Source organism: Electrophorus electricus, chromosome 3 (genome assembly GCF_041902795.1).
Source record: "Electrophorus electricus isolate QZ-2024a chromosome 3, ASM4190279v1, whole genome shotgun sequence".
NCBI lineage: Eukaryota > Metazoa > Chordata > Actinopteri > Gymnotiformes > Gymnotidae > Electrophorus > Electrophorus electricus.
Genome location: NC_137499.1, coordinates 145,273 through 173,223, shown reverse-complemented (window position 1 = coordinate 173,223; position 27,951 = coordinate 145,273). Strand labels below are relative to the sequence as shown.

The following is a 27,951-nucleotide window of genomic DNA, read 5'->3' as shown; positions in this document are numbered from 1 at the left end:
TTGGACCTCACCTCTGTTGGTGCTGGAACAGCTCTGCCTTCTCGCCGGGTGCTCGGTCTCAGCCTTGGTGTGGAGCTTTACCGGGATGTTCTCATCCAATGTGACCGCTTTAGTAGCGCATTCGGCCGAGTCTCTGACGGGGTCGGGCGGTAGATCCATATTGCACTGTTACAATATCGTCTTCCTAGAGTAGAAGATGTGTTTTTAAATACTGCAGTTCGTCCTTCCACCGTCGGTTCATGCAGACTCCATTTGAGGACACACACAGCTGCTCTGCTCCGCGCGGGCGTGGTTGTTCAGTCCACCGACAGCGCTGCAGAGCGCGCTGGGGACGCCACACCAACGCTTGTCATTAAGGAAGGAAATGTAGCAAGAATCTATCACTAAATTCCTTATATTTGTAGTCAGATCACCAATTATCAATAAATGCGAAGTAATTTTAAAGTCATTTATAGATTTTGGTCATCGTGGATATTGCCAATAATTCATTTCTTTCGCATATCCACTAGGTACTTGATTAACGTATCTTGCTGTTGTAGTTTTAATCAAATAAGGAAAATCTATCAGTGGGTACGTATGTGCGCGCACGCGCGCGCACAGACACACACACACACACACACACACACACACACACACACACACACACACACACACACACACACACACACACACACACACACACACACACAGCATGCTTTGGCATGTGACGAGTGACTATGTTGCTGACGTACTTCCGCATAACACCGCCCCAAAACATTGCACGAGGCACCATGCATGGATTGCCTAGGCTGCAAATCACTGCAAAAATATCAGCGCGGTTTATTAGCATTGATATAAGGTAGAACTGTACCATAGGGAAGTATAATTTCCGACGAGACAATACAATTTTGTAAATAGCTGTGAATAGAATCTATCAAATGTAAATGTAAAACTAAAACAACACTGAGAATATGCTAAAAATGTATTTACGAAGATAACAGATTTTACATTACAGGTGTACTTTTATTATGTTGTAATGGATAATATCACCCCCAGAAAATCACAAACCACAAAAAATACATCAAATAGATTTATGATCATAGCCAGGAAGGCAAATGCTGGGTTATTAGATCATAAGGTGTGTTACCCTGCTGATAACCATGACTCTGTGTATGTGTGCTGGCCTTCATGTTGGAAACAGCGATGAGGTGAAGATAGACCTACACACCCCCTTCACCATCTCTGCTGTCTGAGTGAAAGCAGTGTCAGTGTGAAGCGAAGTGCAACTACAAAGTGGTTTTGTGTTACTGCTGGTGTACTAGTGATGGATCACCGCCGTTTTCTCTACTTTGGTGGAACAACGCAGCATGCTGAGAATATAACTTCTTTGCACCTCCTCCCTCTCTCTCTCACTCCCTCACTCACTCTTTGCCTCACACTTTCTCTCACACCCACATTTACTCACTCACTCTCTTACACACACACTCATTCTTTCTTTGCCTCTCACACACACACACTCACTGCATCTCTTTCACACATACACATGCACTCTCTCATTCACTCAAACACAAACTGTCTTCCACAAGCATGCGCGCGCACGCGCACACACACACACACACACACACACACACACCTCTCACCAAGAAACCATATTCACAACCATATTCAAATGAGTCATAATACCACAGTAAAATGTCTCATAATATGAACCAAAAACACACCAGTTAAATTCTTTAGAAACACTGTATAACCAATACAACTATTAAACAGATGAGAACAATGTGCCTTTAAGCACAGATTATTACTGTACAAGAAGAAAGTGCATTTTTATTTATGAAAGAATTATCTTGTTTAATAATTTCATTTACTGAATTATTTTAATTCACTGAATTATTTTATTACATTTAAAGCATTTTAGTTTGCTAGTCTCATTTGTGCCCTCAGTGAACCCTAGTGCAATAAACATTTTCATTAAGAATAAAATACACATGTGGTTTTATCACCAAAACTCTTTAAATTCACCCGATTCTGTCTCCACAGTATCTGGTGCTGTCAGATTCTAGTGTTTGAATGGTCTGTGAACATTTTAGGACCCTGACTAACAATGACAGGGAAAGAGAAAGAACAAAATGGTTGCACATGCCTGCATTTGGACAGCTGTCTTCCCAAGAAAGCAGAGCAGGACGGTTAACCAGCAGATCAGTTTAACAGACTCACAACTGTACTGTGCTGGGCAATGAGAAAAAAGTGAGCTGAACTCTGCAATGGTGAAGAGAACTAAGAACAGCTACTGTATGAATTCTTCTCCTCCTGAAACCATATCAGGAGGCTTTCTAGAGACTCCACACTCCCAGATACCACCACATACATCAAGACAATCTTGAAGAAACCACAAGAATTGCCTGTTGATAAAAATGCAGTTAAAAGGAATCTATTCAGTTCTGGAGCAAAGTCAGTTGGATGGATTATCTTAGCATCACTGGGATGCAGACAAGTCCCTGAAACCAGGGAACGCCGCAGATGAAGGCAGAACAAGCTGGCAGGCGCTCCGCTCCATTCTAACCAACCACTACACACAATCAAATTGGGGCAACACATGTAAACCCAGCATGCATCTCTGCACCAGCACTCTTTATGGGATATCAAAATGAAGTGCAAGAGCAGATAATTAAAAACAAACAAAAACAAATAAAATGAAAAGAAAAAGTATCAAGATGCAATATATCTAATGTGAGTTCTGCAGCCCTGTGGTAAAGTGTGCTTGTATGTCATGTTGATCTCATATGTGTTTCAGTGTTGAGAGGCAATGCTCTGATATGGTGCACTGTCTGAGCCCAAGCTGGGATGCCTGGTTTGAGGAAGCGCTGGGATTGGTCTGGTTTAGGCTGTGCTGCCTGGTTTGAGGAAGCGCTGGGATTTCTGTCTGACCATCTGATGCTGCCGGCGAGCTAGCTGGGCATTCTGGATGGCGTGCCGCAGTGTCTATGGAAGACAAGACAATCGAAGGTTAATGGAGTGCCGAGTGCTCTACAGACAGTACACCACAGAGCTACACAGCCAAACACTCAAACGTTAGCCTACAAAGAGGTCAAACGTTTACTGTATAACTAGTTCTACTGTTCAATGAATGAACTGGAGAGGATCCACATCTAAACCATGTAGACTCTCCACTGGTGTTCCGCAAGGCTCAGTATTAGGCCCCCTTCTCTTTGTATACTCATTCTCTTGGTGATGTAATATCTTCTCATGGCTTCTCCTACCATTGTTATGCTGATGACATCCAGTGATTTCCTTCTTTTCCAGCCTCCGACATGAAGGTCTCCAGATGTATGTCAACATGCTTGACTGTCATTGTATCATGGATGATAGCCCACCACTTGAAGCTTAACCCCAGTAAAACCGAGCTTCTGTACATCCCAGGTACTCCCAACCCTTACCATGACCTCACAGTTTCCTTCGAGAACTCCCTGGTATCACCATCTGAAGCTGCTTGTAGCCTGGGGTAACTTTGGACAACCAGTTGTCGTTCTCAACTCATGTTTCTAATCTAACCCGGTCTTGCAGATTTCTCCTTTGTAACATACGAAGGATTCGGCCCTTTCTCTCACAGGAAGCTACCCAAGAGCCATGAAAACCTCTACAACTTGTCCAGAATGCAGCTGCATGACTGGTCTTCAATCTTCCGAAGGTCACACATTGCTCTGCTACTGCGCTCCCTTCATTGGCTTCCCGTAGCTGCACGCATCAGATTTAAAACCTTGCTGCTCACATAAAAAGCCAAAAATGGACCAGCCCCTTCATACATCAGGTCAATGGTCAAAACCCAAGCCGTACCTCAACTACTTAGAACCTCATGTATGGCTTGGCTTGAAATACCTTGCTTCAAGTCTCATGGAAGACAAGCATCGAGACTATTTTCTGTCCTGCTCCTAGATGGTGGAACGAACTTCTACTTGCTGTCTGGACAGCAGAGTCCCTTGCAGTCTTCAAATGCAGACTGAAGACCCATATACTCGTGGAACATTTAAATGACCTCTGACCATAATTTGACTAAATGAAACTCGTACTTATTGTAGGGTATTGTTTATTACTCCTTTGTTGACTAACAAACTCTAGTACTCGTTTATTGCACTGATTGTTGTCTGTTATAGAGCTTATATGTGTTTGTACTTCTAGTCATCAGCAGTGATCCCTGTATTTCTACAGTATTCTAGTTCATTGGTATCTTGGACTCTAACCTACTGTACTGTACTAGGGTGTGTTCTATGAGGAAATGACAAAGCACTTTTGTAAGTTGCTCTGGATAAGCGTGTCTGCCAAACGCTGTAAATGCAAATGTAAACTGAAACTGCACAGGGGAAAAAATAGATGATCACTTTATAAAGGTATGAGGCATTTGACTACTGCCAAGCAGGTCAGAAGGGCACTTTTGGGTTAACCCCTGTTTTGTCTGTCAGGTGCATCACCCTCACTGGTCTTTACCTCTGCCATGTCTGTCTGTCTAAGGTGCACCACCCTCACTGGTCCTTGTCCATCCTTAAGGATCTTCAGTTTGTTTTGTTCCTAAACACACAGAAAACACAAAAGAAGTCAGAGGCCATTTTAACATGTTACTGGGTTATAGTTATTAGAAATGCATTACCTTCATATTGCAGTTGGTACAAATGTTGGCCTATTAATTTAGTATTATAATAATACATTTTTTCATTTGGTACCTTGTAATAAATCTTCAGATCTCCTCCTTCAACATATGGAGGCCTCAGGAAGTTGTCAAACTGAACTTCCCATTCTTTGTTAAAATGTCCAATCAAGTCGATCTCTTTAATACACATCACCCTCCTGCATAAGGTACACACAAATACGCGCACACACACAGAGTTGTGTGTGCGAAAAGACAAAAAAGGAAGAAAGATCCCAATTATAAAAATGTCCTTAGAGCTGTAAGGTGGGTTTCATTGGTCAGATGTAAAATACTCATGGCTTGCCATGAGATCAGTTATGGGAGTATTTTAAAGTGTTTTAGGATGTGTTTAAAGGTGAGTTTTGCATTGTGATTTGGAGTGTGTTTGGGGTTGAGTTTAACGGTATGTTTGGAGGCTTGTTGGTGGGTGCGATTTAAAGTGATTTGGGGTATGTCGGGTGTGAGTTTGGGTGTGGGGTTTGTACCTGTTGGTGACAATAATGTTTGTTTTTCTGTGTCCAGGATATTCAAAGTGCTCTCTGAACAACTCGCCATCAAGCTGTTTAACCTCTGACCTCTGAAAAACACACACACTCAGTCCAGTGGAAACTCACACCTAAGGCTTCCCAAACTGTTAGACATTGAAACAAACACAAAATGAACTGGCATATTTAAACTTTTTGTATTCAAATACATTCTCGTCATAATCACCTAGATGCATTTATTACAGACATCATGATTATTCATAATAAATCACTGAACTCAAGCAAGATGTATGACAAAAACAATCATACACACACACACACACACACACACACACACACACACACACACACACACCACAACAACAAAGCCCAGTCTCAAGGCCACTCTGACGATTACACCCTCGCAATGTGTTATATGAGGTATTACAAAGTAGGCATATATAATAGGAAAATACATTAGACATTAATTTGGTCATGCTTTGTTAAATATTGTTTCTTATAAAGATATTTTAAGCTTACATATACTGACATGAATTCACATTTATTATGCATAAACAACATGTACATACATATTTTTGAATATTTGTACATACATATTTTAGACATGGATATATGAATTCAAAGAAAAACTAGAAAAATAGAAAATAAAATGTTCTCAATTAATAGATTGCTATTAAAATATGCAAATCTACTGATTAATTAACATCTCATAGTTGCTTGCTATATGAATTAGTTGAAAAATTAAAAGTGATTGTGTCTTCTTAAAATTCTCTCTCATCCTAGATTTTAACCCAGATTTTAATATCATTTGTTTGAAATATCAAACACAGATCACAAAATGTATGGGTTTAAAATGATTTGGCAAAAACTAGTTTTAAAATGTAGACAGAATCAAAAAGTGGTTAATTCCAGCAAATTAGTAAAATTGGCAGGAAAGAAATCCTAATTATTACAGACAAAATCAGGTCTACTGCCACTAAACACAAACAGCGATAGACAGGCGCCAAATGAATTAAGCATTTCTACAACATTACAAACACAATCACTGAACATTCAGGAACAGGCAGCTCAGTCAGGAGTGGAATACGGATCAGGAATAAACCACTGGCTTCACCAACGTGTGTGCTATCACTCAGAAGTCCTCTATGTGGCTTAGATGTGCCTATGGGCCTAGATTAGTGGTCCCTTAAGAATCACAAACCCATTATTCCTCATCAGGCTGCATGTAGCAAATGAAAGAAAGGAAAGAAAGGATGAATATATTTAACTCCAGAAGAAGATAAAGAGCTGAGCAGGAGAACAGAACATCAGGGCAGGAAAGGTCAGGTGGTCAGGGATGAAACACTATAGTTGTCATTGTTTACATTAAGGAATTTCCAGCCTTTAGATCTTACATGTTAATCCATTAGGGTTAGTGTTAGTGGGGTTGGTGGAGAGGTGAGGGATCTCCGCACCTGGAAAAGGTCGTAGCCGTGGGACTCGTGGTGCTCGTACGGACGGATGATCCCGTCCTCTCTGATGAGTCGGACCGGCCTCAGCTTGGTCACGTCCTCAGTCGACTCCGCCACCCTGCCAATCAAATCCTAATATCAGGAATTGGACTTCACTATGTAATCAGACTTTACTAAGTAATCAGACTTTACTGTGTAGTCACTTTATACTTGTCTGCAGCCTTTCTTGTAGGAATGTTCATAAGAAATTTTTAAACATTTAAATCTCAGGTTTAGTGTTCAGATTATATATCAAAGTCACCATGTATAGAAGTGCATTTTATCCTCTAAGTGTGTGTACAATGATTGCATTATATTATACTATATCATTATATGGGCATTAGAAGTCTATAAGTGTGTATATTTACACTATATCATTACCATAACGTAAAATAACTGTATGGCTAAATATAATTAATATTAGAATTACATTAGTGTACCTTATCATTACTGTGGTACATTAGTGCACCTTATTATTATTGTGGTACATTTCTCAGTGACATAATTGCCCTTGCAACTTAGTTTGTAATCGTGTGTGAAATATCTAACATGCTATTGTGTGAAAAGTCTTTATCTTGGTGTGCTCTCACCTTAGGTTACCGCTATTTTGTAGCCATGGAATAACAAGGATATCAGTATAATCAGAAAGGACATGTGTGAACTGGTCAAGTGTTTACGGTACAGCGTGGTGGATGGTTATGCATCTCACAGAACCAGCAGAGAGCATCTCTGATGTGTGTGGTGAAGGAAACGCATGGAAAAGCCACACAGTAAAACATGATGTTCTGATTGGCCACTCAATTCTTGGGGACCAGGGGGATGGGAAAAGCGGTCAGTGTTATTGGTTAACAGTCTCTAAACTGCCATGGAGATGACAATGCTCTTCTGCTATTGGCTGGACAGGCTGGTGCCTGGTTAGTCCTGGAAGAGTCCTTGCAGGGCTGTTATAGTGGAGTAGGGAAGCAAGGCAATGATCTCGTGCAGGACTCTGGGACTGAAGAGCAGAGTAGGCACAGAGAGACAGATACACCCATAGAGACACACCCACCGAGACAGACACACCCACCGAGACAGACGCCCACAGAGACACACCCACGTGTGTTTACGTGTGTGTGTGTGTGTGTCATGGGAGTGTGTTTATGTTTGTGTGTGTGTCACGGGAGTGTGTTTACGTGTGTGTGTGTCTGTGTGTGTTTCTTTACTGTAGCACTTCTCTGCTCTTCTCTATGTGTCAGCCTGATCAACACACTCCAACAAAGGTGGAGATGTCGTCAGAGACCATGTTATCGTGATGGGGGGTGGAGCACATGTAGGTTCAAACAGTTACCTTTGCTGGAGGCTTTCATATTCAGAATAATGGACAAAAATGCACTGTGCAACAGCCTGCATCCTCCACTACCCACGATGCAATGCTTACCTTGATAGCATTTCCTTCCCTGCAGGGAAAAACACTCATGCCAGCAGGTATATATGCAACAGGTAGACGGAAATCCCAACTCTACAGTGTGTGAAGGTCTACAGTGTGTGAAAGTACAGTGTGTGTGTGAAAGACCATTGACTTTGTTCTTATGTGTTTAAATTGCCCCTCTCCAAACAAATTAATGGCATCATATAAATGCACACACACATGCGCGCGCGCGCACACACACACACACACACACACACACACACACACACACACACACACAGTAGTACTGAACTCAGTGAGTAACACGTACAGCGGGTGAAATAAGTATCAACACATCAAACCATAGATGTCCATAAATTAAGTTATGTGTAATAATGAGAAATGACACAGGGAAAAAGTATTGAACACACTTACTTAAATTTATTTAATACTTCATACAAAAGCCTTATTTGGTGATGGCAACTTCAAGACGCCTCCTGTATGGAGAAACTAGTCGCATGCATTGCTCATGTGTGATTTTGGCCCATTCTTCCACACAAACACTCTTCAAATCCTGAAGGTTCTGTGGGCTCCTTCTATAAACTCTGAGCTTTAGTTCCTTCCATAGATGTTCAGTTGGGTTCAGGTCAGGTGGTTGGCTGGGCCATTCTAGCAGCTTTATTTTCTTTCTCTGAAACCAATTGAAAGTTTCCTTGGCTGTGTGTCTGGGATCATTGTCTAGCTGAAATGTCAACCCTCGTTTCATCTTCATCTTCCTGGTAGATGGCAGCAGATTTTTAACAAGAATATCTCGGTACATTTGTCCATTCATCCTTCCTTCAATTATATGAAGCGTGCCAGTGCCGTATGCTGAAAACAGCCCCACAACCTGATGTTCCCACCTCCAAACTTCACTGTTGGTATGGTGTTTTTGGGGTGATATGCAGTGCCTTTTGACCACCAAACATGGTGTGTATTATGGCATCCAAAGAGTTCAATTTTGGTTTCATCTGACCAGACTATATTCTCCCAGGCTTCACAGTATTTCACAGGCTTGTCTAAATGTTGTTGAGCAAACTTTAAACGTGCTTCAACATGCTTTTTCTTCAGTTATGGAGTCTTGCGTGGAGAGCGTGCATACAGGCCATGGAGGTTGAGTGTATTACTTATTGTTTTCTTTGAAACAACTGTACCTGCTGATTCCAGGTCTTTCTGTAGCTCTCCATAGGTGGTCCTTGGCTCTTGGACAACTCTTCTGATAATTATTTTCACTCCTCTGTCTGAGATCTTGCGGGGAGCACCTGGTCGTGGCCGGTTTATGGTGAAATGATGTTCTTTCCACTTCCGGATTATGGCCCCAACAGTGCTCACTGGAACGTTCAGTAGTTTAGAAATTCTCCTGTAACCAATGCCATAGTATGTTTTGCAACAATAAGGTTGTGAAGGTCTTGAGAGAGCTCACAGGTTTTACCCATCATGAGATGTTTCTTGTGTGGCACCTTGGTAATGAGACACCTTTTTATAGGCCAGCAGTTGAACCAGCTGATATTAATTTGCACTAAGTAACAGGATTGCTTTCTAATTACTGATAGATTTCATCTGGTGTCATGACTTTTCATGGCTTTTTGCACCTCTCTTTCTTCATGTGTTCAATACTTTTTCCTGTGTCATTTCTCATTATTACACATAATGTATGGACATCTATGGTTTCATTTCTTTGCATGTGTGAATTTGATGGGTTGTTACCAACATCTGGTGAGACTTTCATGTCAATAGCACCTTTAGAAATATATTTACTTAAAAAATTGGTGACGTGTTCAATACTTATTTCACCAGCTGTATGCACATACACACACACATACACACACACACACACACGCACACACGCACACACACAAAACATATTCAGGTATTAAAAGAAAGCCACAAAATTAGTAAAAACACAGAAAAACAAACCCAACACCAAAAAGTGTGTGTGTGTGTTATGTGTGTGTGTGTTATTTGTGTGTGTGTATGTGTGTGTTATAGATGGGTGTATTATGTGTGTGTGTGTGTGTGTTATAGATGTGTGTGTGTTATAGATGCATGTGTGGTGTGTGTTATAGATGGGTGTGTGTGTGTTATAGATGGGTGTGTGTGTTATAGATGTGTGTGTTATGTGTGTGTGTGTGTGTGTGTGTGTTATGTGTGTGTGTGTGTGTGTGTGTGTGTATGTGTGTTATAGATGTGTGTATTATGTGTGTGTGTATTATGTGTGTGTGTATGTGTGTTATAGATGTGTGTGTGTGTGTTATATGGGTTAGGGTTGTCTAACTTCTGGACCCCTTCGTGTGTGTGTGTGTGTGTGTGTGTGTGTGTGTGTGTGTGTGTGTGTGTGGGTTGTCTAACCTCTGGATCCCTTGAAAGGTGCTGCTGGCCATGTCCACGATGCCTGCTGTAGGGCGGGTGACCACGCCCACCAAGCCCTTACCAATCCCCTTAAAGAATCCAGCCGCACCCTCTCGCTTTGCCCCTAAACCAGTGAGCACAGCCAGTCAAAAACCATCTGGGCTGTGACCCTTCATATACATACAGCTGAGTATGAGGCCTGCATGACCAGATATGTCTACTATTCATGAATGGTTGGGATTAGTCATGCTCATCTGAGATTAGCTGGGGTTGTATGAAGTTGCTGTGATTAGTCATACCCTCCACAGGCTTGGTAACAATCCCTGTCACTCCTCCTACCACTCCCTGTGAGGAAAACCACAGAGACACTCTTCAGACACTATCCACCCTGACCTGCTAGATCTCCATCTCAAAAGATGGAGTGTGGCTTTGAGCCACATTGAAATGTCCAGCTAATGTGTTCCTTATTGCTGAAATAACAGACCTGTAAACAACAATAAATATTCACAGCAAACAGTAATATTCATGTGAATATGAAAAACTGTTTCATTATATAAGGCAAAAACATCCTGGTCACTGCTACAGTACACATATGCACACTCAGGCGCACACACAGACACACACACACACACACACACACAGACACAGACACACACACAGACAGACTGTGTCCAGGGTTAGGGTGAGTCTGCATACCTTCAGAAGGCCTTTGCCCCCCTTGGCCAAACTGTCTCCAAAGTCTCGGGGAGGTCTGTTCATCTCCTCCCTGCGTTTCTGCTGGTACTCCTTGTCCATGGTGATGGCTGCTAGACCTTTCCCCACTGAACCTGTTATACGAGACACCATCCCAGCGGCACCCCCTACAGGACAAGGAGGCATGTCTGGGTTTGTAATGCGCATAAAAGGGTGTGTGTGTGTATTTGTTTGTGTATGTGTGTGTGTGAGACTTACCCACTGTGTGCCCTAACAGACTACGCACACCAATGACAAACCCTTCTGCAAACTCTTCAGGCCCCTGAACAGCCCCCTAATTAAAGGACAGAGAGTGAAGACCAACGACATGTCTCAATCTTAGCTCACTTGTGAGCAGACAGAACTCATCAAAACTAAAGCCTCTAGAAAACACCACACCACCCACACCTCCCCCTACAGGACACCCTCTATACCACCCCCAAAGAAAGATGAATGATGGACTTTCAGACCTGGAAAGGCTCATAGAAGAATGCCTCCACCCCCTCTGAGAGCCCCCGGATCAGACCGAATGGGTTCCCCAGCACATCCAAGCCCAAGACAAGCACGTACATCTGCTTCAGGAACTACATGGCCGCAGAAGGGAAAAGACAGCTACAATAAATAAGATGGGTGTGTGTGGGTGTGTGTTCATGTGTGTGTGTATATGAGAATGTGCACGTGTGAGAATGTGTGCGTATGAGAAAAATCTGACCTGTTCACTGTAATGTCTAATCACGGCCCACATCAGTTTCTCTCTGCGGTAGAACTGATACTTCACCTCAAAGCAAGCCAGTCTGCAAACAGTAACCCAAAATGGACAGTTGACAACGCATTTCTGTTGTAACTCATAAGAACAGGAGTTTAATAGGCTCATAATGTCTGAACTGTGATACTCACTTAAAGATGAGGTCATCTACATCAGTAAGCGTTGCACCAATACTTTTAAGAAGAAGATTGACTGACTGGATCGCAACCATATCACCCTCCTGATGGTCCTCTCCACTGGAGCCCAGAGACAGACTCAGATGGAGCTATACACACACACACACACACACACACACACACACACACACACACACACACACACACACACACACACACACACACACACACACACACACACACAGCTTGGCATTCTACACACAGTATAGGTATTGAGAGGGCACTGGCTGTGTTTAACGTGGAACAGCTCGGCGTCTCACTTTAATGGGGGAGATGTGGAAGTGCTCAAAGAAGCTGAGGCCTGATGTGTCGTTAATGGAGCTCTCCATCAGCTGAGCCTGCAGGGCCTCCAGGTCTCTCTCAATCAGGGCAGTCTGCACACAGACACAGGTTAGTCTGCACACAGACACAGGGCAGTCTGCACAGTGATACAGCAACTATCAATACATACAAACAACTATTTATATTCTATTTCTCTGATATATGCACATTAACTCAATTTATCTCACTTTCTTTCTTTTTAAAATACACAGGTGTATTTTATAATTGTAAATCATATATTATTGTAAATAACAACGTTCTTATTATTGAATCCAAGTAGTTCTCAATCAGCCCAGCAGGGGGCGGTGTTTTTCATGACTTCAACATACAGTGCCACTGAACCATTTCCACCAAAGGAACCTTCACTGCACTTTCCCTTCTACTGACATAGAGCAGCGAGTCTGCATGGCCTGTGTTCCCACACACACCTTCTGTTTGTCCTCCTGGGTGTCAGTAACAGGTGTAAAGAGAGCCAGGACCGCTGCCAAAAAGCCCTGATCAACCTTAACAGCCATCTCCTGCACTAGCATCATGAAGTACCTGTACAAACACCCACACCCACACACACACACCCTTCAAACTTGGTTCATACTTTAGAAGCAACTGTAAGTAAAATGGAAAAGGTAAGAATAATTTAATTATGATGTGTAGTAATGAGCTGCAGGGAAAGGCTGAGTATTAGAGGAGCATATAGATTGAGTATTAGAGGGGTATTAAAGCTGAGTATTAGAGGGATATTAAGGCTGAGTATTAGATGGGTGTAAAGGCTGAGTATTAGAGGGGTGTAAAGGCTGAGTATTAGAGGGGTGTAAAGGCTGAGTATTAGAGGGGTATAAAGGCTAAAATAAAGCAGGACTTACTTAAACTGCATCACTTGGCTGTGTTCGTTAAATCTTGTGATGATGCTCATATCAATAAAGGGCTTTGGCTCTGAACACACACAAATGAAACATCAACAGATGTGTAATTAGTCCCTGTGGAGCTGATGTATACAACACGCAAACATACACAGCCAGGACCCCATGACACCACACCTGAGTCCAGGGCAACAGACTTGGGTGGTGGGACAGGATGAAAAACGATGGGGAACATGGCTCCTGGGAGCTGGTTATCCACCTGAAACACACACACACACACATATATGAGTGCAAGAATTGTGTGTGCAGTATTTCAGTGCATTATGTAAGTAGTTGATCACATGATTTATTACAAGAGTGTAGAGAGACAAAAATGTTATTTCTAGTAATCTGACTAAATTCATGCTCATTTTCCTGAGTTCAGTCTAAGATACATGCTTTGCACCTGTGGAATGAGGACGGGGGGCCCATGTGATAGGGGGCCCTGTAACTTTTGGCAGACTCCCTGCTCCAGAAAAGCTTGTATGTTTAGCAGCATGGCTTTGGAAGTGCTCCCTGGGAGCTGAACCTTCAACTTTGACCTGCTCGACCTGGTGTTCACAAGCTCTGCAAACAGCCACCTGAGGTAGCTTATTCCAGCAGCTGTAAAGTTTCTTGTAAGGCAAGTTTCTTTCCAAAGCAAGTTTTCTCTCAGTGCCATCTGTGGTACCAGAGGACCCAACACAGACCACACGGACTGGCAGGGAGTCACTTGCTCCCGTTAGTATCTGGACAAGCCCACTAGGGCTTTCATCTGGCTTTGTGAGGCTTTGCTTTGTGCTCTTCCCACCATGCTATACATTACCTGCAGCCAGTGGAGCTGGGCACGGAGGCTCCTCTGGTGTGGAGACTGCTTCAGCTCCACGTGGATACCAGACAGGAAGTTCCTCCGAATGGAGCAGGAGAATGGGTGTCTCATCAACATAGGAATCCTTGCAAAGTTCACCTGATTAACGCACACACACATACACTTACACTCTGACCTATTAAATGCCACAGTGTGTTTGTGAAGGAATGGCCCAATGTCGTCACCTCTAGCCCAGTTTCCAGTTTGACCCAGCCTGGTTCTGTAATTCCACTGACATGGTCCTGGTAAGCCCTCTCCAGAAGACTGATGTTCTTACAGTTAAATGACTTCCAACGGTTTTTTGGTCTCATCTCCCAAACCACACCAGAACTAAACAGAAATTAAATTAACTTGTAACTTCATTAACCTGCAAGTCTCTGTGGTCTTTTTTTTTCTTCAGATATCTTTGTTAAGGTTTTCATCTGTAGTCACTACGGCTCATTCTGTCCAAGTTGGTCTGTCTTGCTGTTTCAACTACCACAATCACACATCCCCTAAACACATTTTCAATATCCTTTATTCTTGTTTTGGGTTTCATTCTCAGTAAGAACAAACACTTCTACAGTCACCATTACTTTTACTCATTTCCTTCATTTGTATATGGGGTCCATCGGTTGCATCATCTGATGTTAAAACCCCGGGGGGTGGAGCTGGCGTGGGTGGAGGTGGGGGGGCTTCTCTTTACCTGGTGATGCCCACGTATGCGATTTCCTGTTTGTGGTCGTTGTTGATGAGGGACAGACCCAGATTTTGCAGTGACACGGTCACTTCCTGCTGGAACTGCTCCAGTTCCTCAGCCTGCCGAGCTTTGGTTACCACAGCGACATCTTCGGTGAAGAGTAGCACACGTTGGCGTCCATCCAGGAAGGAAACCCAGTGTACCTGCGCCAGGCCGTCATACGCAAACTGCCCGCACTCATCCTACAAACCACCCAACCAACACAGCCACATCTCAGTACAACGCCCACATCACCCACGCTGCCTGAAACTGCAACGATCGATGGTCACGTCCCACATACACACGGAGTGTAAAACACGTCAGAGCTTTATAGTAATGCCTTTAGTATAGATTTCTTTTTTATTTGCTGTGTTCAGAAATGTAGAACAAACAAAGGAAACCTTTTTATAGCACCACTATAAAATATTTATTTTTTTAAGTAAAGCCAAATGGGCTGCTATATTTATCAGATGTTTGGACATTTACTATTATAGCAGAATGGCCATCACACTTAAAGAGCAGGTGTTAAGCAGCCTGTGAGGTATCAGACGGAGTACCATATAGTATTGAGTATCACATAGTATTAAGCAGTGTGTGGTGTTGAGGAGTGGCGAATGGTGTTGAGGAGTGTGTGGTGTTGAGTCATGTTCACTCACCTTCAGCAGGTCGAGTTCTCCACTGTGGCCTTGACTGGTCCAGCACAGCTTGCGTTCGCCTGCAGGGTCGTTCCAGGCAAAGAGCAGAGACTCACCAGGGTTCAGCTCCCGACTCGTTTCACAGCCACTGCACACACACACACACACACACACACACACACACACACACACACACACACACACACACAGCACAGACCAGTTAACAGAACAGTGACTGAGAGCATTCTGGGAGATGAATCCTGAATACAGCAGCGAGCTGGTGTTCAGTAGGATGTGCTGACCTCTGTCTGACGGAGATGGTGACCCATGGCGTGTGGTTGACGAGCAGAGCAGGAGCTGCACCCTCATAGTAATCCGAGAAGCTGACCACAGTGGAGTGGTCCGAAATGTTCACATCCACAATGATGCCGCCATACTGTGAGCAAAGACACACAGCTGTCAGCTTGTGGGGAGTAACTCTGCATGAGGCCTTCAGAGCTACGAATAAATTCTTTAGTTGAGCCCGTAGTGAATGAGAGATGTTTTGCAAATGCAAATCAAATGTATCTTTATGTTATTCTATTTAACTGAGAGCAGCAGTTGCATAGAGATAACAGTTACATTTACAGATACAGCATTTAGCTGAATTACAATTCTGACTAAACATAACTTGAGTAATTGAAGGTTAGGGGTCTTGCTCAGGGGCCCAACAGTGGCAACCTGGTGTAACCCCGCCCCACTCACACACCCCACCCCCTGTACCTGCTCCATGCTGAGTAGAGTGCCATTATCCTGCTTGTTGAAGAAGAAAGACTTAGAGGCAGATTCAGAACCCACCACTCGGACACACAACCTTCCTGTACTGGACTCTGGCCATAGGGGAAGGCACTGCAGCACGTACGCACACACAGAAAGACATGCATACACACACACACACAGACACACACACACACACACGCAGGCATGCACGCACACACACAAAGACATGCATACACACATCATACACACATGTATAAACACACTAATTACATGAAACCCGCTGTAGACAATCTTTGAAATGACTTCAAAATAAGAGCCTGTGGTTTGTGTACCTCTGTGGAGGAGATGTAGTGCCATTTGCCGCCACTGTGGGCTTTTCCGTTTTGCACCTCCCCCACCTCCAGCTCAAAGCAGGACTTGTTCACCAGCGTGTAGAAGGGACTCATAGTCACAATACGAGTCAGGTTAAAACTGCTCATCTGAATACTGACCCCCACCTAGAACAAGCAGATCTAGTCAGACCACACACACACACATCGACGCAAACACACTCATCTTCCATCACCTCACACCTCACCAGGTAATCCATGGTTCTATCTGAGCAGCGGACACAACCGTAACTGCCCACAGTGTCCAAAGAGAAGCCATCTGACCAGGAGCTGGTGGACACGCACAGCTGTAGCTGTGAGGAAGAGAATCATCACATCACTGAACCACACACACATCCAAACAAGCTACTTCAGACTTACACATTTTGCAAGTGTTTTCTAGTTTGATGGGAATCATTCACTGTCTTCATTTTCTTCTTTTCAAACCTTCAAAAAAGGGAAAACACTAAAACCATCCATATAGAAAAGGGAGACACAAAAGGGAGATAGTGTTGAAGACTTCACATCAAGCTTGGTTACTTGGATGGATTTTGTTTCAGCTTTGAAGTTGCTTAAACCTAAATATCTTGCAGATAACACCAACAGTCTCCTCATGATATAGTGTGGGCAGATATTGCACACATATGCACTGCCACTAGGTGGTGCGCTCACATCTCCAATGTGGTGGTGTTTGGCCACAGTCTACAAGCTTCTGCATGGCATCACACTCACTTTGTTTTTGCTGAAGATGTTCTTCTTCTTGAAGGAGAACAAGATGACATCACGGAAGTCGGCCGGGTGCTTAACATACGCGTCGTCCGCACGGTACTGCAGCACGCGGGACGTCTTGTTGATGATCCAGTATGGGCTGAAGACAGAGAGGACAAGCCTGCCCGCCCCACGCGTCACGTGGACACACAGATCCACGCTAAGCTGCTCACTAGTGTCGCTGGTGAAGCAGACAGGTGAGAACTCAGCCATGGCCTCGCTGACCTGCACATGACTGGTCCAGGTGCGGCCCTGGTACCCCACCAGCACCAGCTCCATGAGCTGGCCGCTGAGTCGTGCGTTCAGGATGTCGGCGCTGATGCCTTCCTGTAGCTCGTGGGACTCTGCTGAACCCTGAGGGGGGCACACAGGCAGCGATGGGAACTACACGGCGCTTCATAACCAACACAGTATCAAACGTGGCCCACTTACAAATGATGTACATTTTCTAGTAGTAGACAGAAATGGTAACAAAAGGAATCAATTATTATTGAGATATTCTACAAGTGGTTTCCAAGTGTACTTGCAGCAGGGTGACAGCAACGAGCACAGTAATTGAACTGTGGCCCTGGCACGTGTGGGTGTGGCTCTGGCACAAATGGGCATGTTCCAGGCACATGTGGGCATGGCACAATGCATGTGAGGGCATGGCTAAAATGTTTGCATTTTCCCGGTCAGTGCACACTTTAATCCCATGCAGAGTGTGACACAGTGCAATGACAACATGCCGGAAAAACTTTACAAATGAGGAAACAGATGTACTTGCTGCACCAGTAGAGTTTAAATGCCCCGCCCCCTGCTGTGCCACTCCTCCCACCTGGTGACACGTGTAAGTATTCCTGTCCACCTAATTAAGACACAGATTTAAATGTGCATGTGCCCTACAAACGTCGTCAAACAGAGCGTTAGGCAGCTTTTAAAGTCTCACGCAGCCACGAGGTCAGAGCACACGGACGGACTGTGTGGGCGCAGTACCTCCAGCAGGTAACGTAGGGTGTATGGTAGCAGGTTCCGCAGTGTGATGGCAGGGTGCAGATGAATCACATACGCAGGGTCCCAGTCGTCCTCGCCCTGACTGGAGATGTGTCGCAGGACGTCGGGCACTGCCAGCGCGGTAATAACCAGCGGCAAGCAGCTGCTGTCCCGCGCGGGACACTGCAGGACAGAACGCACCTCTGAGCTGACATGCACCTGCTCCTTCCAGGTAATGCACGTGGTCGACTCGCTGTAGAACCCCTCCAGAGACCCCACGGGCAACAGGAACAGCTGAGACCTACAACACACCATGGCAGTTACACACACACACAACTTACATCTACAACACACCACTGCAGTTACACACACAACATAGCTCATATGTTTGTATTTCTATTAACTATATGACTACTTGTATCACAACTTCCATACCTGTAAGTGTCCAGCGTGACATGAAACTCTTTCTGTGGTTCAGCAACACCCACATTAAGCAATCCACCCATCTCTGGTGAGAACTTCACAACAGCAAAAGGCACAGAGAAATGATTCTTTATCTACAACAGACCAAAGAAAACAACATTAGCATCAATACCATTTTAGTTACTTCTGCATTATGTACAGATTAGACTTAAAGTTTCATTCTAAAACACTTAATAATAATAATAATAATAATAATAATAATAATAAGCACTCCACCTCAAGGTCATGTCATTTGTAGATGAGACCCTGTTAAGTAACCCTGCTCGTCTCCCTCACTATCAGCACTGCTTATCGGGGTTCTTGGGTTCTCCACACACTTGCCTGTAACGGCGATCGCACGGTCATCACTTTGTTGCCGTCTGAGGCATTGATCTGCAGCAGCACAGACACGGCCTGTGCGGCGCCCGGCTGGCGCACATTATAGAGCCGCCGTCCAGGCTTATCCACGGGGACGCTGGAGATCTCACTGTAGCCCACCGGCACTGCACACCCACCACACACACAGTCAGAGGGTCATACATTCCCACACCAGCACAGCAGGACCACCGATCCAACCTTAGATTTGGCAGATTTAAATGATGAATTCAGGATCATCTGTATATTCAGATTTATCTAAATTGGTTGTTCTACATGTTTCCAGAGAGGAAGGCTGTGACGTGCATACTTGTTTTTGAGCTAAATACCATCATCAGACATGCAGCAGGGAAAAGGATTTGAAACCACTAAACAGATAACAGCATTCCCACACGAGATTAGGATTAGGACTATGATTAGGAGACGCCCACCGATGCTGAGGTTGAACAGACAGCTCTCCTGTCTCTGCAGTGCTGACAGCTTTCCCCTTGAGGAAGACTCAAAGATAGAGTACTCCAGGTCCACGCTCTCTCCCACTGCCACCTCATGCACTTTGCCTTTAGCAGATGGCTTGACCATACAGAGATTAGCACTGTGCTGGATGAGGAGAGGAATTCCCAGAGCATTCCGGATGGTGAACGGAGCCTTTTCCTTCACAGTGGGATCGAAAGTGGATGCAGTGCTCTCAGAGAAAGCCTGTCAATCAAGCCCCAAGAAAACGCAACACACATGAAAACTACGGAATATTTTATCCATGGAATATTTTGTTTTGTTATTCACGGTACATAATCTGTGTGTAAAGTTTTGGCATGCTGAAACAGTGTACAGTCAAATCTGATTTATTTATTTATATGCATTAACACATAAGGTCTGATTGAGAGCAGGACAGCTAAGAGCAGGTTTAATGTACTCAAGTCTGTGATTAAACTCTCTGGAATCAGGTGACACTAATTCTAACTGAACAGACTTCGAGTCAAATCTCTTCATTAAAAGTCCAGAAAATAAAATAATAAGGGAAATATAGTGAATATTGAGCCATCTGACCAAAACTGTCTCTGAATCTTGTGGTCCGAGTACCAGCAGTTCTGTCCCGTTTCCCAGATGGAAGTGAGAAGAAAACTAATACCCAACCTTACATTAATCTTCAGAGGGACAACTAGGGTTAGGATTAAGGACTAGGATGAGGATTAACAGATAAGGTTAGGGTTAAGGACTAAGGTTAGGGTTAAGGACTAGGGTTAGGGTTAAGGACTAGGGTTAGGGTTAACGACTAGGGTTAGGATTAAGGACTAGGGTTAGGGTTAACGGCTAAGGTTAGGATTAAGGACTAGGGTTAGGGTTAACGACTAAGGTTAGGGTTAACGACTAGGGTTAGGGTTTACCTGGGCAAGGTTATGGAAGACGTTTAGACAGCACTTGGACACTGTGATGTTCATAGTGTCTTTGGAGCAGATGCTGATGGCAGTGCACGGATCAGGCAGCATTATGAAGTCATCACCAGGAACAGGACTCTTGTCCCGAACAGGGTTCGTCTTCATCTACACACAGACACAAAACTCAAGGCAGTTCGAAATGGAAGACAAGTAAAGACAGAACAGAGAGACAAACTCCAAGAACACAAGAAGACAAAGAAGACACACCCCAAACCTCAGTAAATGATGACTACAAGAAACGTAAAACGACCAGTATAGGAAAGGTAAGTAAGGTGGAGCAGCACCTCCACTGTGAGGTTCCAGCGCCGTGTACCGTTGTCCACTCTCTCTATGAAGGGCTCCCACACTGCATGAGTCTCATTAAAGTAGTTCACCTGAAACACAGCAGAGGTCAATACAAAGCACCTCACCAGACCAGATTACAGCTCTCTCTCTCTCTCTCTCTCTCTCACACACACACACACACACACACCTCCAGCGTCATATCCGCAGACAGGCTGAGGAGGGAAGACCAGTTCCTGGCACAGCCGCTGAAGGAGGACTCAGCCAGCAGCAGAGGGGTGGTGCGGTGACCCTGGCCCGACTCCACAGTCACCTGCACCACCTTCACCTCCACCTTGAAGCTCTCGCCCTCTTGGCTGCTGCTGTCCGCCTCACGGAAGTTCTCGACAGCCTCGGTCGCACTCTCCACGCCCAGGAACCAGTGGTTGCAGGAGTAGATGTTCCTCACAGCCCACAGGGAGCACACGTCCTCAGTCTTCTCAGTCTGCTCCTGAAGGGGTTTGGGAGTCATGGCTGCAGTTATGGTCATCACGGTGTTGAGGATCACTGGGGAGACCTGAGAACACGCAGGGAGAAGGAGGGAAGTCCAGAGATCGACACCGTCCCGCCCGCGCTGACAACCAATCACTGCAGGACTGCAGCTCACCTTCACGATGACCTCCTGTACAGTCACGGAGCCCGTCAGCGGGGCGTGTCCTGACTTTCTGGCCTCCAACACAACAGAACATGGTCTGAGCACCTGAAATATTAGAAACATAATGAATAACAACTAAGAATACTATAGTACAGACAAAAAAATGTTTAATTCATCAGCAAATGTGATATCAATATGAAATCAGTGTTTGAATATGCATGACTATTGTATATGTGCATGACTGTTGTGTAATAATAGGTGGAGGTGTAATAACAGGTGGGTGTAATAGGTGGAGGTGTAAAAACAGGTGGATGTAATAGGTGGAGGTGTAATAACAGGTGGAGGTGTAATATGTGGGTATAATAACAGGTGGAGGTTTAATAGCAGGTGGAAGTGTAATAGCAGGTGGAAGTGTAATAGCAGGTGGGTGTAATTTGTGGAGGTGTAATAACAGGTGGAGGTGCAGACGTACAGTGGTGACAGCCTTGCTGTCCTTCTTCCTGATGAAGGGGCAGGCCAGAACCTTGAGGCCCCTCACGTTGGCCGTCAGCTGGGTGTCCTGCTGCATGACAACACTGACATCACACTGGAAGGAGGAGACTAGTGCAGGTGACTCCGCCTTCACCAGACTGGCCACAAACACCACCTCAGGGTCCACCATGACGGCTCGCAGCCTGGTCCTCTGAGACACAGCTAACACAAAACTCCAGTGAAGGTCTCTCCTCACAGAGACATGTGTAATAACGCACACACAGAACTGCAGAAATGTGCCGCACAGACATTTAACACGCTTCTGTTCATATTCGCGGCATTCGGCAGAATCTTTGTGGAGAGACTGAGTGATACTGTCTAAGTGTGTGTGATGGTGTGAGCAGGAGTGTGTGCGTGTGTGTGTGTGTGTGTGAGAAGGTGTTAGCTGTGTATGCTGCTACCTGCACTGGGCTCTGCCTGGCCCTGTCTCTCTGAGAGCTGTTTGAGTGACAGGTGGCTGGGTTTGTCCAGCATTGTGGTTGATGGCAGGGGCGGGGCCTGGGGCAGGGCCTGTATAAAGAAGTCCGCCACAGCCATGAGGAACTCCACGCTGGCACAGAGGTAGAGTTTCTGCAGCACAGCCACCACCGAACGCTCGTCTGCACACTGCGAGAACGTCACGTCTATCATGGCATCAGAACTCTCTTCATCACGCCTCCCCAGCATCCTGACAGCCAATCAGACACAGAGACACTCTGACTAGGGGAAATGGGGGGGAAAAAAATCTACATTTTTAACTGACTTCCAATCATGTAATATGGAGATGCATAATTTAAATGGATAATTTGACAAGTGAAATAATACACTATATTGAAATGTGTGTGTGCTAGTCCATACTGTGTGTGCGTGCATGTCCATGCATGTGAGTGTCTACGTGTGCATGCGAGAGAGAATGTATGTGTGCACCACCTGGATGTGACTCTTTCAACGTTGGCTCTCCTGTCATCCAGGCTGCAGGTGGTGAGGATGGTGGAAACCTCCAGACTGCTGTTATTAAACATCTTCCCAGTAGCCTTCATCTTACAGAGCATAAACTCCCCTAGACACAAGTCCTCCTGGTGAACACCAGCCTACAGCACACAGGCAGAGATTCATTCACACAGCTATCAAACAAAAATGCATGTACACCACAAAACAGTAACACTGGTTATGAATGAAACACGCACGCACGCGCGCGCACGCGCACACACACACACACACACACACACACACACACACACACCTGTGTGGGATCATTGCTGTAAAGTACCAGACCCAGAGATTCAACATTGAAACTGAACTTCACACTCTCCACCAGCTCAGCCTCTGTGGACTTGCTTTCTGGTTGCTTCTCCACACCATGCTCACCTGGACAAAGGAGACACATACCAGGCTCAGAGGAACAGACACACACACACCATATGCTCACCTCGACAAAGGAGACACAAACCATGCTCAGAGGAACAGGCACACATTTGCATACTCACATCAGTCCACTCTCTCATCAGTCTATTAAAGGCCAGGTGTAACCAGTGTGTGAGCAGCGGTGTGTATGTTACCTATGAGAGTGTGAGGTGTGACTGCCACGGGTGCTGGTTTCCCCGCTGCGTTCAGGCTCTGGGGGGGCTGGACACTGCTGGCCTCACTAATGTTCTCCGTCAGGATCTTCAGCAGGACTGTCAGGTCATCCTGACTCAAAGCCACCTTCAACACACAGACCAGCAGAGACTCTCATGGCCAGTGACTGGAGTCCTGCAGTACACACTACAGCTGGGTAACACAATCCTTAGAGGAGTTATGCACATTATCAGTGATGCTTGAGAAAAACAAGGCTTTTCTCCAGTTCAGAATCACGATTGCTGCATAAAAGCAGGAAGATGTGGACTCACTTTCATGGGCTTCAGATCTCCATCCAGCTCCAGACCAGCCATGTCCTGGTACCAGCTAGCAGCCAGGTTCCGCCTGACGGACAACACCATGTTGACGGGCTGCAGGAGCTCCGTCCTGAGCTGGGCTGAGTTCTTCTCCACAAAGATTCTAAAAACCCATCAGGATTATTAAACCAAATTTTGAGATAAAGAAAGACAAAAGAATAAAATGACTGAGTTTATAATAATGGAGCAGGGAAGAAAGCACGAGAATGCTGAGCATGTTCTCACCTGGAGAGCTTGAGCTGAGTGAGCTCCAGGTTCATGTCATCTATGACAGCAGGGAGTGGACAACCCTCAACAGGAAGCAGAGCAAAGCTGTTGCTCACAGTAATGAGACCCAGGTCGGCCTCCACGGCATTATGGGACATGGAGGACTGAGGGATTATGATGAGCGGGGCCTTTAGTCTTATGTCCATAGAGAGTCTGAAACTCTTCTGAGCGAAGTCTCTGACGCTGGAGGCAGCCTTCTCTGCTGCCTGGGCCGTAGCCGTGCTCAGTGCCTCCTTGGCCATCTGGAAGTTGTTACTAAAATTCTGTTGAAGTCAAAGAAGTAGACGTGGACACGGAGCTGCACTTCCGTCTGAGTCAGTACAGTCTCGCATCCTACACCCTAAACCCAAGTCAGTCCACACCAAGCCGAACCCAAATCAGACTCTAAACTTACTCAGTACATAATTACAAATCAGTTCATGTTGAAATACACACCACCATGTTTAAATAAAACCATCACAAAAGTTCTGTTACTCAGGGGTTCTTTGTTCTGTTACTGGGGGGTTCTTGGTTTCGTTACTGGGGGCTCTGGGCCAGTGAGGGTTTGGGTCAGGCACACACTCACCAGCAGCGACATGGTAAACTTGTGCAGATACACCACTTGAATGCAGCCCACACTGAGCCTGATCTTGCCATCCACCTTTGAGGTGTCCGTGTATCCAGCCCCTTCTGTGGCTTTAGGGGTTAAACTCAAACTGAAACTGAAAACCTCATCACCCACAATAGAGATGGCCTAGAGAGAAAACACACAGAATAAAGAGGCACTAAAGTAACAGTAATTATACAGAGGTCTACACTGTGGAGACTTGGACACTGTAGATACTGTGACACTTCTGACTTGCCTTCTTGTGAATGGTTTTTGGATCCACATTAATGACGATGAAATCTCGCAGCCTGGCAGACATGTGTGTCTGAGTGCCCTGCAGGAGTAGGGCGCCGTGCAGACCTATGAGCAGGACATGGTGGGTTCTTTTCAACTCACTTGACCACCTACAGCTCATTTAAAAATATTGCTAATGTCACAGCATTCACCCAATGCTAATTAGGCGCTAATGCTAATCAACAGATAACGTTATCCAATTCTGGCATTTTAATACACATTTGAACAAGTAGGACACACAAAAACTCCTGTAAAGGCACTTGGCCTGAGGGGTAGAGGAGAGAACGTAGAGGAATCTGACCCTGAATCTTGATGTCGGCCATGTTGCAGCTTTGGTCACACACCAGCACACTGAAAGCACCCAGACGCATGTCCACCTTCAGGTCAATGACATCACCATCAGAGGGGGAGCTCACCACCACTGGGGCAGGAACAGAGATGCAGATGTGTGTGTTCCTGCGCTCTTGTGAATATGTGTATTTACTTTATGTGTAGGCACAACACAGATTATATATGACTTATTATGAGTGAGTATGAGTGAGTATGAGTGAGAGTGTTTTGTGTGTGTGTGTGTGTGTGTGTGTGTGTGTGTGTGTATGCATGTGTGTGCAAGCGTGGTTACACTCGTACTGGACTTGGCTGAGATTGTTCTCACATCTTCACTTCTCCTCGCATCTTTCTCCAATGCAGGCAGGTGTTTGGAGGACATGGCAGCAGACAGGAAGTCCATGATGGAGAGGAGAACCTCAGTGTGTAACATCAGGTCCAAGGAGGAGAAAGTAACCTACACACACATGTACATGTGCACGCACGCACGCACACACGCATTATATGCCAATTAAGCATGCTGGGTAAGAACACAAGCCTCGTAAATGCTTCAACATTAATTAAATAATGAACTAATGAAAACTTACATCCATAATCTGTTCTATATTCTTGAAAACAGAAGCAAAATTTGGTCCATTTCGATCAGCCTGTTCAACAAACCACATTAGAAACATTAACAGTGTTAGAGTAGAAAGTTCACAGATATTTCTATTGCAACAACGCAATGATGAAAGATCTACTAAAATAATTACAAATGATTCTGCATGTTCAATCCTGTAAAAACAATAAGCATCAAAGGCCTTGCTGAATACACCATGCCATATTTTTACCTACCCTGACAAACTGCACTTTGAGCAGCTCTGCCCCCTGCTGTGCAGAGGAGCTCAGAATGCACAGGGGTTCCCCACACGAATCTGGGACAACAGTAGGAAAAAAGGGGGAACGGTGTCACTACTCAATTTGGGCCCTGATCAGTGTATAAAAGGCGTGTAAAATCTGTGTGAATGGTGCGTCAAAGGATTATATTACATCTTTATCCTGCAAGTGCATCATGTACCCAAGGTTTGCTGAGACAGGCACCAAGTTTGATTGTCCACATAGCAATGAAATGAATTTTACCCACATCAAACATTTGAATAGAATAATCATTTTTTCACACTCACACAAAACCCTGAGGTGTTTAACATGTTGCTCTACAAAATACACTTCAGAGCACTAAGCCAGCTGAATGGGAAGAACATGATCCAGGCTTTCATCACGTATCAACACCTCCACACTACCAGTCATCAGATATAATCCACACCTCCACACTACCAGTCATCAGATATATATCAACACCTCCACACTACCAGTCATCAGATAGAATCAGCACCTCCACACTACCAGTCATCAGATAGAATCAACACCTCCACACTACTAGTCATCAGATATAATCAACACCTCCACACTACCAGTTATCAGATATATATCAACACCTCCACAACACCAGTCATCAGATATAATCAACACCTCCACACTACTATTCATCAGATATAATCAACACCTCCACACTACCAGTCATCAGATATATATCAGCACCTCCACACTACCAGTCATCAGATAGAATCAACACCTCCACACTACCAGTCATCAGATATAATCAACACCTCCACACTTCCAGTCATCAGATATACATCATCACCTAAATGGCTGGATTGAAACTCAGCACAGAGGCACTAATTATGGCAGCAAAGGAACAAGCTCTGAATACAAGATCAACAGAGGCTGCATCCACCACACCAGGCAGGACCCCAGATGCAGGCTGTGCAAAGATGCCCGACACAATCCAACACATAACAGCATGATGCAAGATGCTAGGAGTCAGAGTGTACATGGATCACCATAAGCAAGTGGCTGGTATAGTGTACAGAAACCTCTGTTTTAGACCAAAGTTGGCTGAAATGTTTAAAGGAATTGAAATGTTTTACCATAGATATCGCTCTACACCAACCTACTCACCTGTAAACTCCAGGCACTTCATGGAGATTGTCTTGATGTACGTGGTGGCCAGCATGTCATATTTGTGCACTTGGGTATCAATTCCGAGCTGAGCTACATGGACCACCAGGAAGGGATTCTCATGTCCATGCTTTGATTTCTTCAGCATCACCGTTACCTACACAGGGAATGTAACCGTGCTTAACTATCCAAATACCTAAATACCCATCATAATTAAAACATGGTGCTGACAATACTTAAATACCCAACTACATAATTAAATATGGTGTTGAGAATACCAAACACCCAACTACAAAATTAAACATGGTGTTGAGAATACATAAATACTGAACTACATAATTAAACATGGTGTTGAGAATGCATAAATACTGAACTACATAATTAAACATGGTGAATTATAAAAATCCAACAATATAATGATGAAAAAGCTATTCATAACAATCCGTTGATGAACAAATATAGATGAACATAGATGAACAAT

At 44.6% G+C, this 27,951-nt stretch overlaps 2 protein-coding genes across 13 annotated transcripts in view; both read right to left on the bottom strand.

The window, feature by feature from the left end:
- rorab (RAR-related orphan receptor A, paralog b) overlaps positions 1-619 on the bottom strand; it is a 30,445-nt gene extending 29,826 nt beyond the window's left edge. For 3 of the 4 annotated variants that reach the window (XM_081708652.1, XM_027021786.3, XM_027021788.3), the window contains exon 1: positions 12-128. Coding sequence is in view for 1 of the 4 variants with exons in the window: in XM_027021784.3 (XP_026877585.2) it covers positions 12-159 (148 nt within the window). In the remaining 3 variants the exon portion in view is untranslated. Of the gene's footprint in view, positions 1-11 lie in introns of all 4 variants that reach the window. The other variant, XM_027021784.3, reaches the window with a different exon arrangement.
- A 176-nt stretch (positions 620-795) lies between these two features.
- Positions 796-27,951, bottom strand: part of vps13c (vacuolar protein sorting 13 homolog C) — a 47,594-nt gene continuing 20,438 nt past the window's right edge. For 8 of the 9 annotated variants that reach the window (XM_081708590.1, XM_081708597.1, XM_035533099.2 and 5 more), the window contains 47 exons: positions 27,471-27,627; positions 26,307-26,386; positions 26,060-26,119; positions 25,776-25,929; positions 25,447-25,566; positions 25,108-25,211; positions 24,831-24,998; positions 24,224-24,528; positions 23,954-24,101; positions 23,624-23,768; positions 23,308-23,432; positions 22,995-23,155; positions 22,487-22,752; positions 22,027-22,247; positions 21,567-21,659; positions 21,111-21,476; positions 20,923-21,012; positions 20,588-20,743; positions 19,637-19,901; positions 19,173-19,333; positions 18,804-18,925; positions 18,372-18,669; positions 17,361-17,750; positions 16,838-16,942; positions 16,593-16,757; positions 16,264-16,389; positions 15,804-15,937; positions 15,523-15,649; positions 14,834-15,069; positions 14,334-14,478; positions 14,107-14,247; positions 13,440-13,521; positions 13,266-13,335; positions 12,834-12,945; positions 12,345-12,458; positions 12,040-12,173; positions 11,855-11,936; positions 11,613-11,726; positions 11,362-11,437; positions 11,107-11,270; positions 10,710-10,755; positions 10,411-10,534; positions 6,600-6,714; positions 5,146-5,237; positions 4,695-4,818; positions 4,462-4,542; positions 796-2,961 (listed from right to left, as the gene is read on the bottom strand). In XM_081708590.1, the coding sequence (XP_081564716.1) occupies positions 2,860-2,961; positions 4,462-4,542; positions 4,695-4,818; positions 5,146-5,237; positions 6,600-6,714; positions 10,411-10,534; positions 10,710-10,755; positions 11,107-11,270; positions 11,362-11,437; positions 11,613-11,726; positions 11,855-11,936; positions 12,040-12,173; positions 12,345-12,458; positions 12,834-12,945; positions 13,266-13,335; positions 13,440-13,521; positions 14,107-14,247; positions 14,334-14,478; positions 14,834-15,069; positions 15,523-15,649; positions 15,804-15,937; positions 16,264-16,389; positions 16,593-16,757; positions 16,838-16,942; positions 17,361-17,750; positions 18,372-18,669; positions 18,804-18,925; positions 19,173-19,333; positions 19,637-19,901; positions 20,588-20,743; positions 20,923-21,012; positions 21,111-21,476; positions 21,567-21,659; positions 22,027-22,247; positions 22,487-22,752; positions 22,995-23,155; positions 23,308-23,432; positions 23,624-23,768; positions 23,954-24,101; positions 24,224-24,528; positions 24,831-24,998; positions 25,108-25,211; positions 25,447-25,566; positions 25,776-25,929; positions 26,060-26,119; positions 26,307-26,386; positions 27,471-27,627 (6,966 nt within the window). In that variant the 3' untranslated portion in view covers positions 796-2,859. Of the gene's footprint in view, positions 2,962-4,461; positions 4,543-4,694; positions 4,819-5,145; positions 5,238-5,667; positions 6,365-6,599; positions 6,715-10,410; positions 10,535-10,709; positions 10,756-11,106; positions 11,271-11,361; positions 11,438-11,612; positions 11,727-11,854; positions 11,937-12,039; positions 12,174-12,344; positions 12,459-12,833; positions 12,946-13,265; positions 13,336-13,439; positions 13,522-14,106; positions 14,248-14,333; positions 14,479-14,833; positions 15,070-15,522; positions 15,650-15,803; positions 15,938-16,263; positions 16,390-16,592; positions 16,758-16,837; positions 16,943-17,360; positions 17,751-18,371; positions 18,670-18,803; positions 18,926-19,172; positions 19,334-19,636; positions 19,902-20,587; positions 20,744-20,922; positions 21,013-21,110; positions 21,477-21,566; positions 21,660-22,026; positions 22,248-22,486; positions 22,753-22,994; positions 23,156-23,307; positions 23,433-23,623; positions 23,769-23,953; positions 24,102-24,223; positions 24,529-24,830; positions 24,999-25,107; positions 25,212-25,446; positions 25,567-25,775; positions 25,930-26,059; positions 26,120-26,306; positions 26,387-27,470; positions 27,628-27,951 lie in introns of those variants that run through there. The other variant, XM_081708612.1, reaches the window with a different exon arrangement.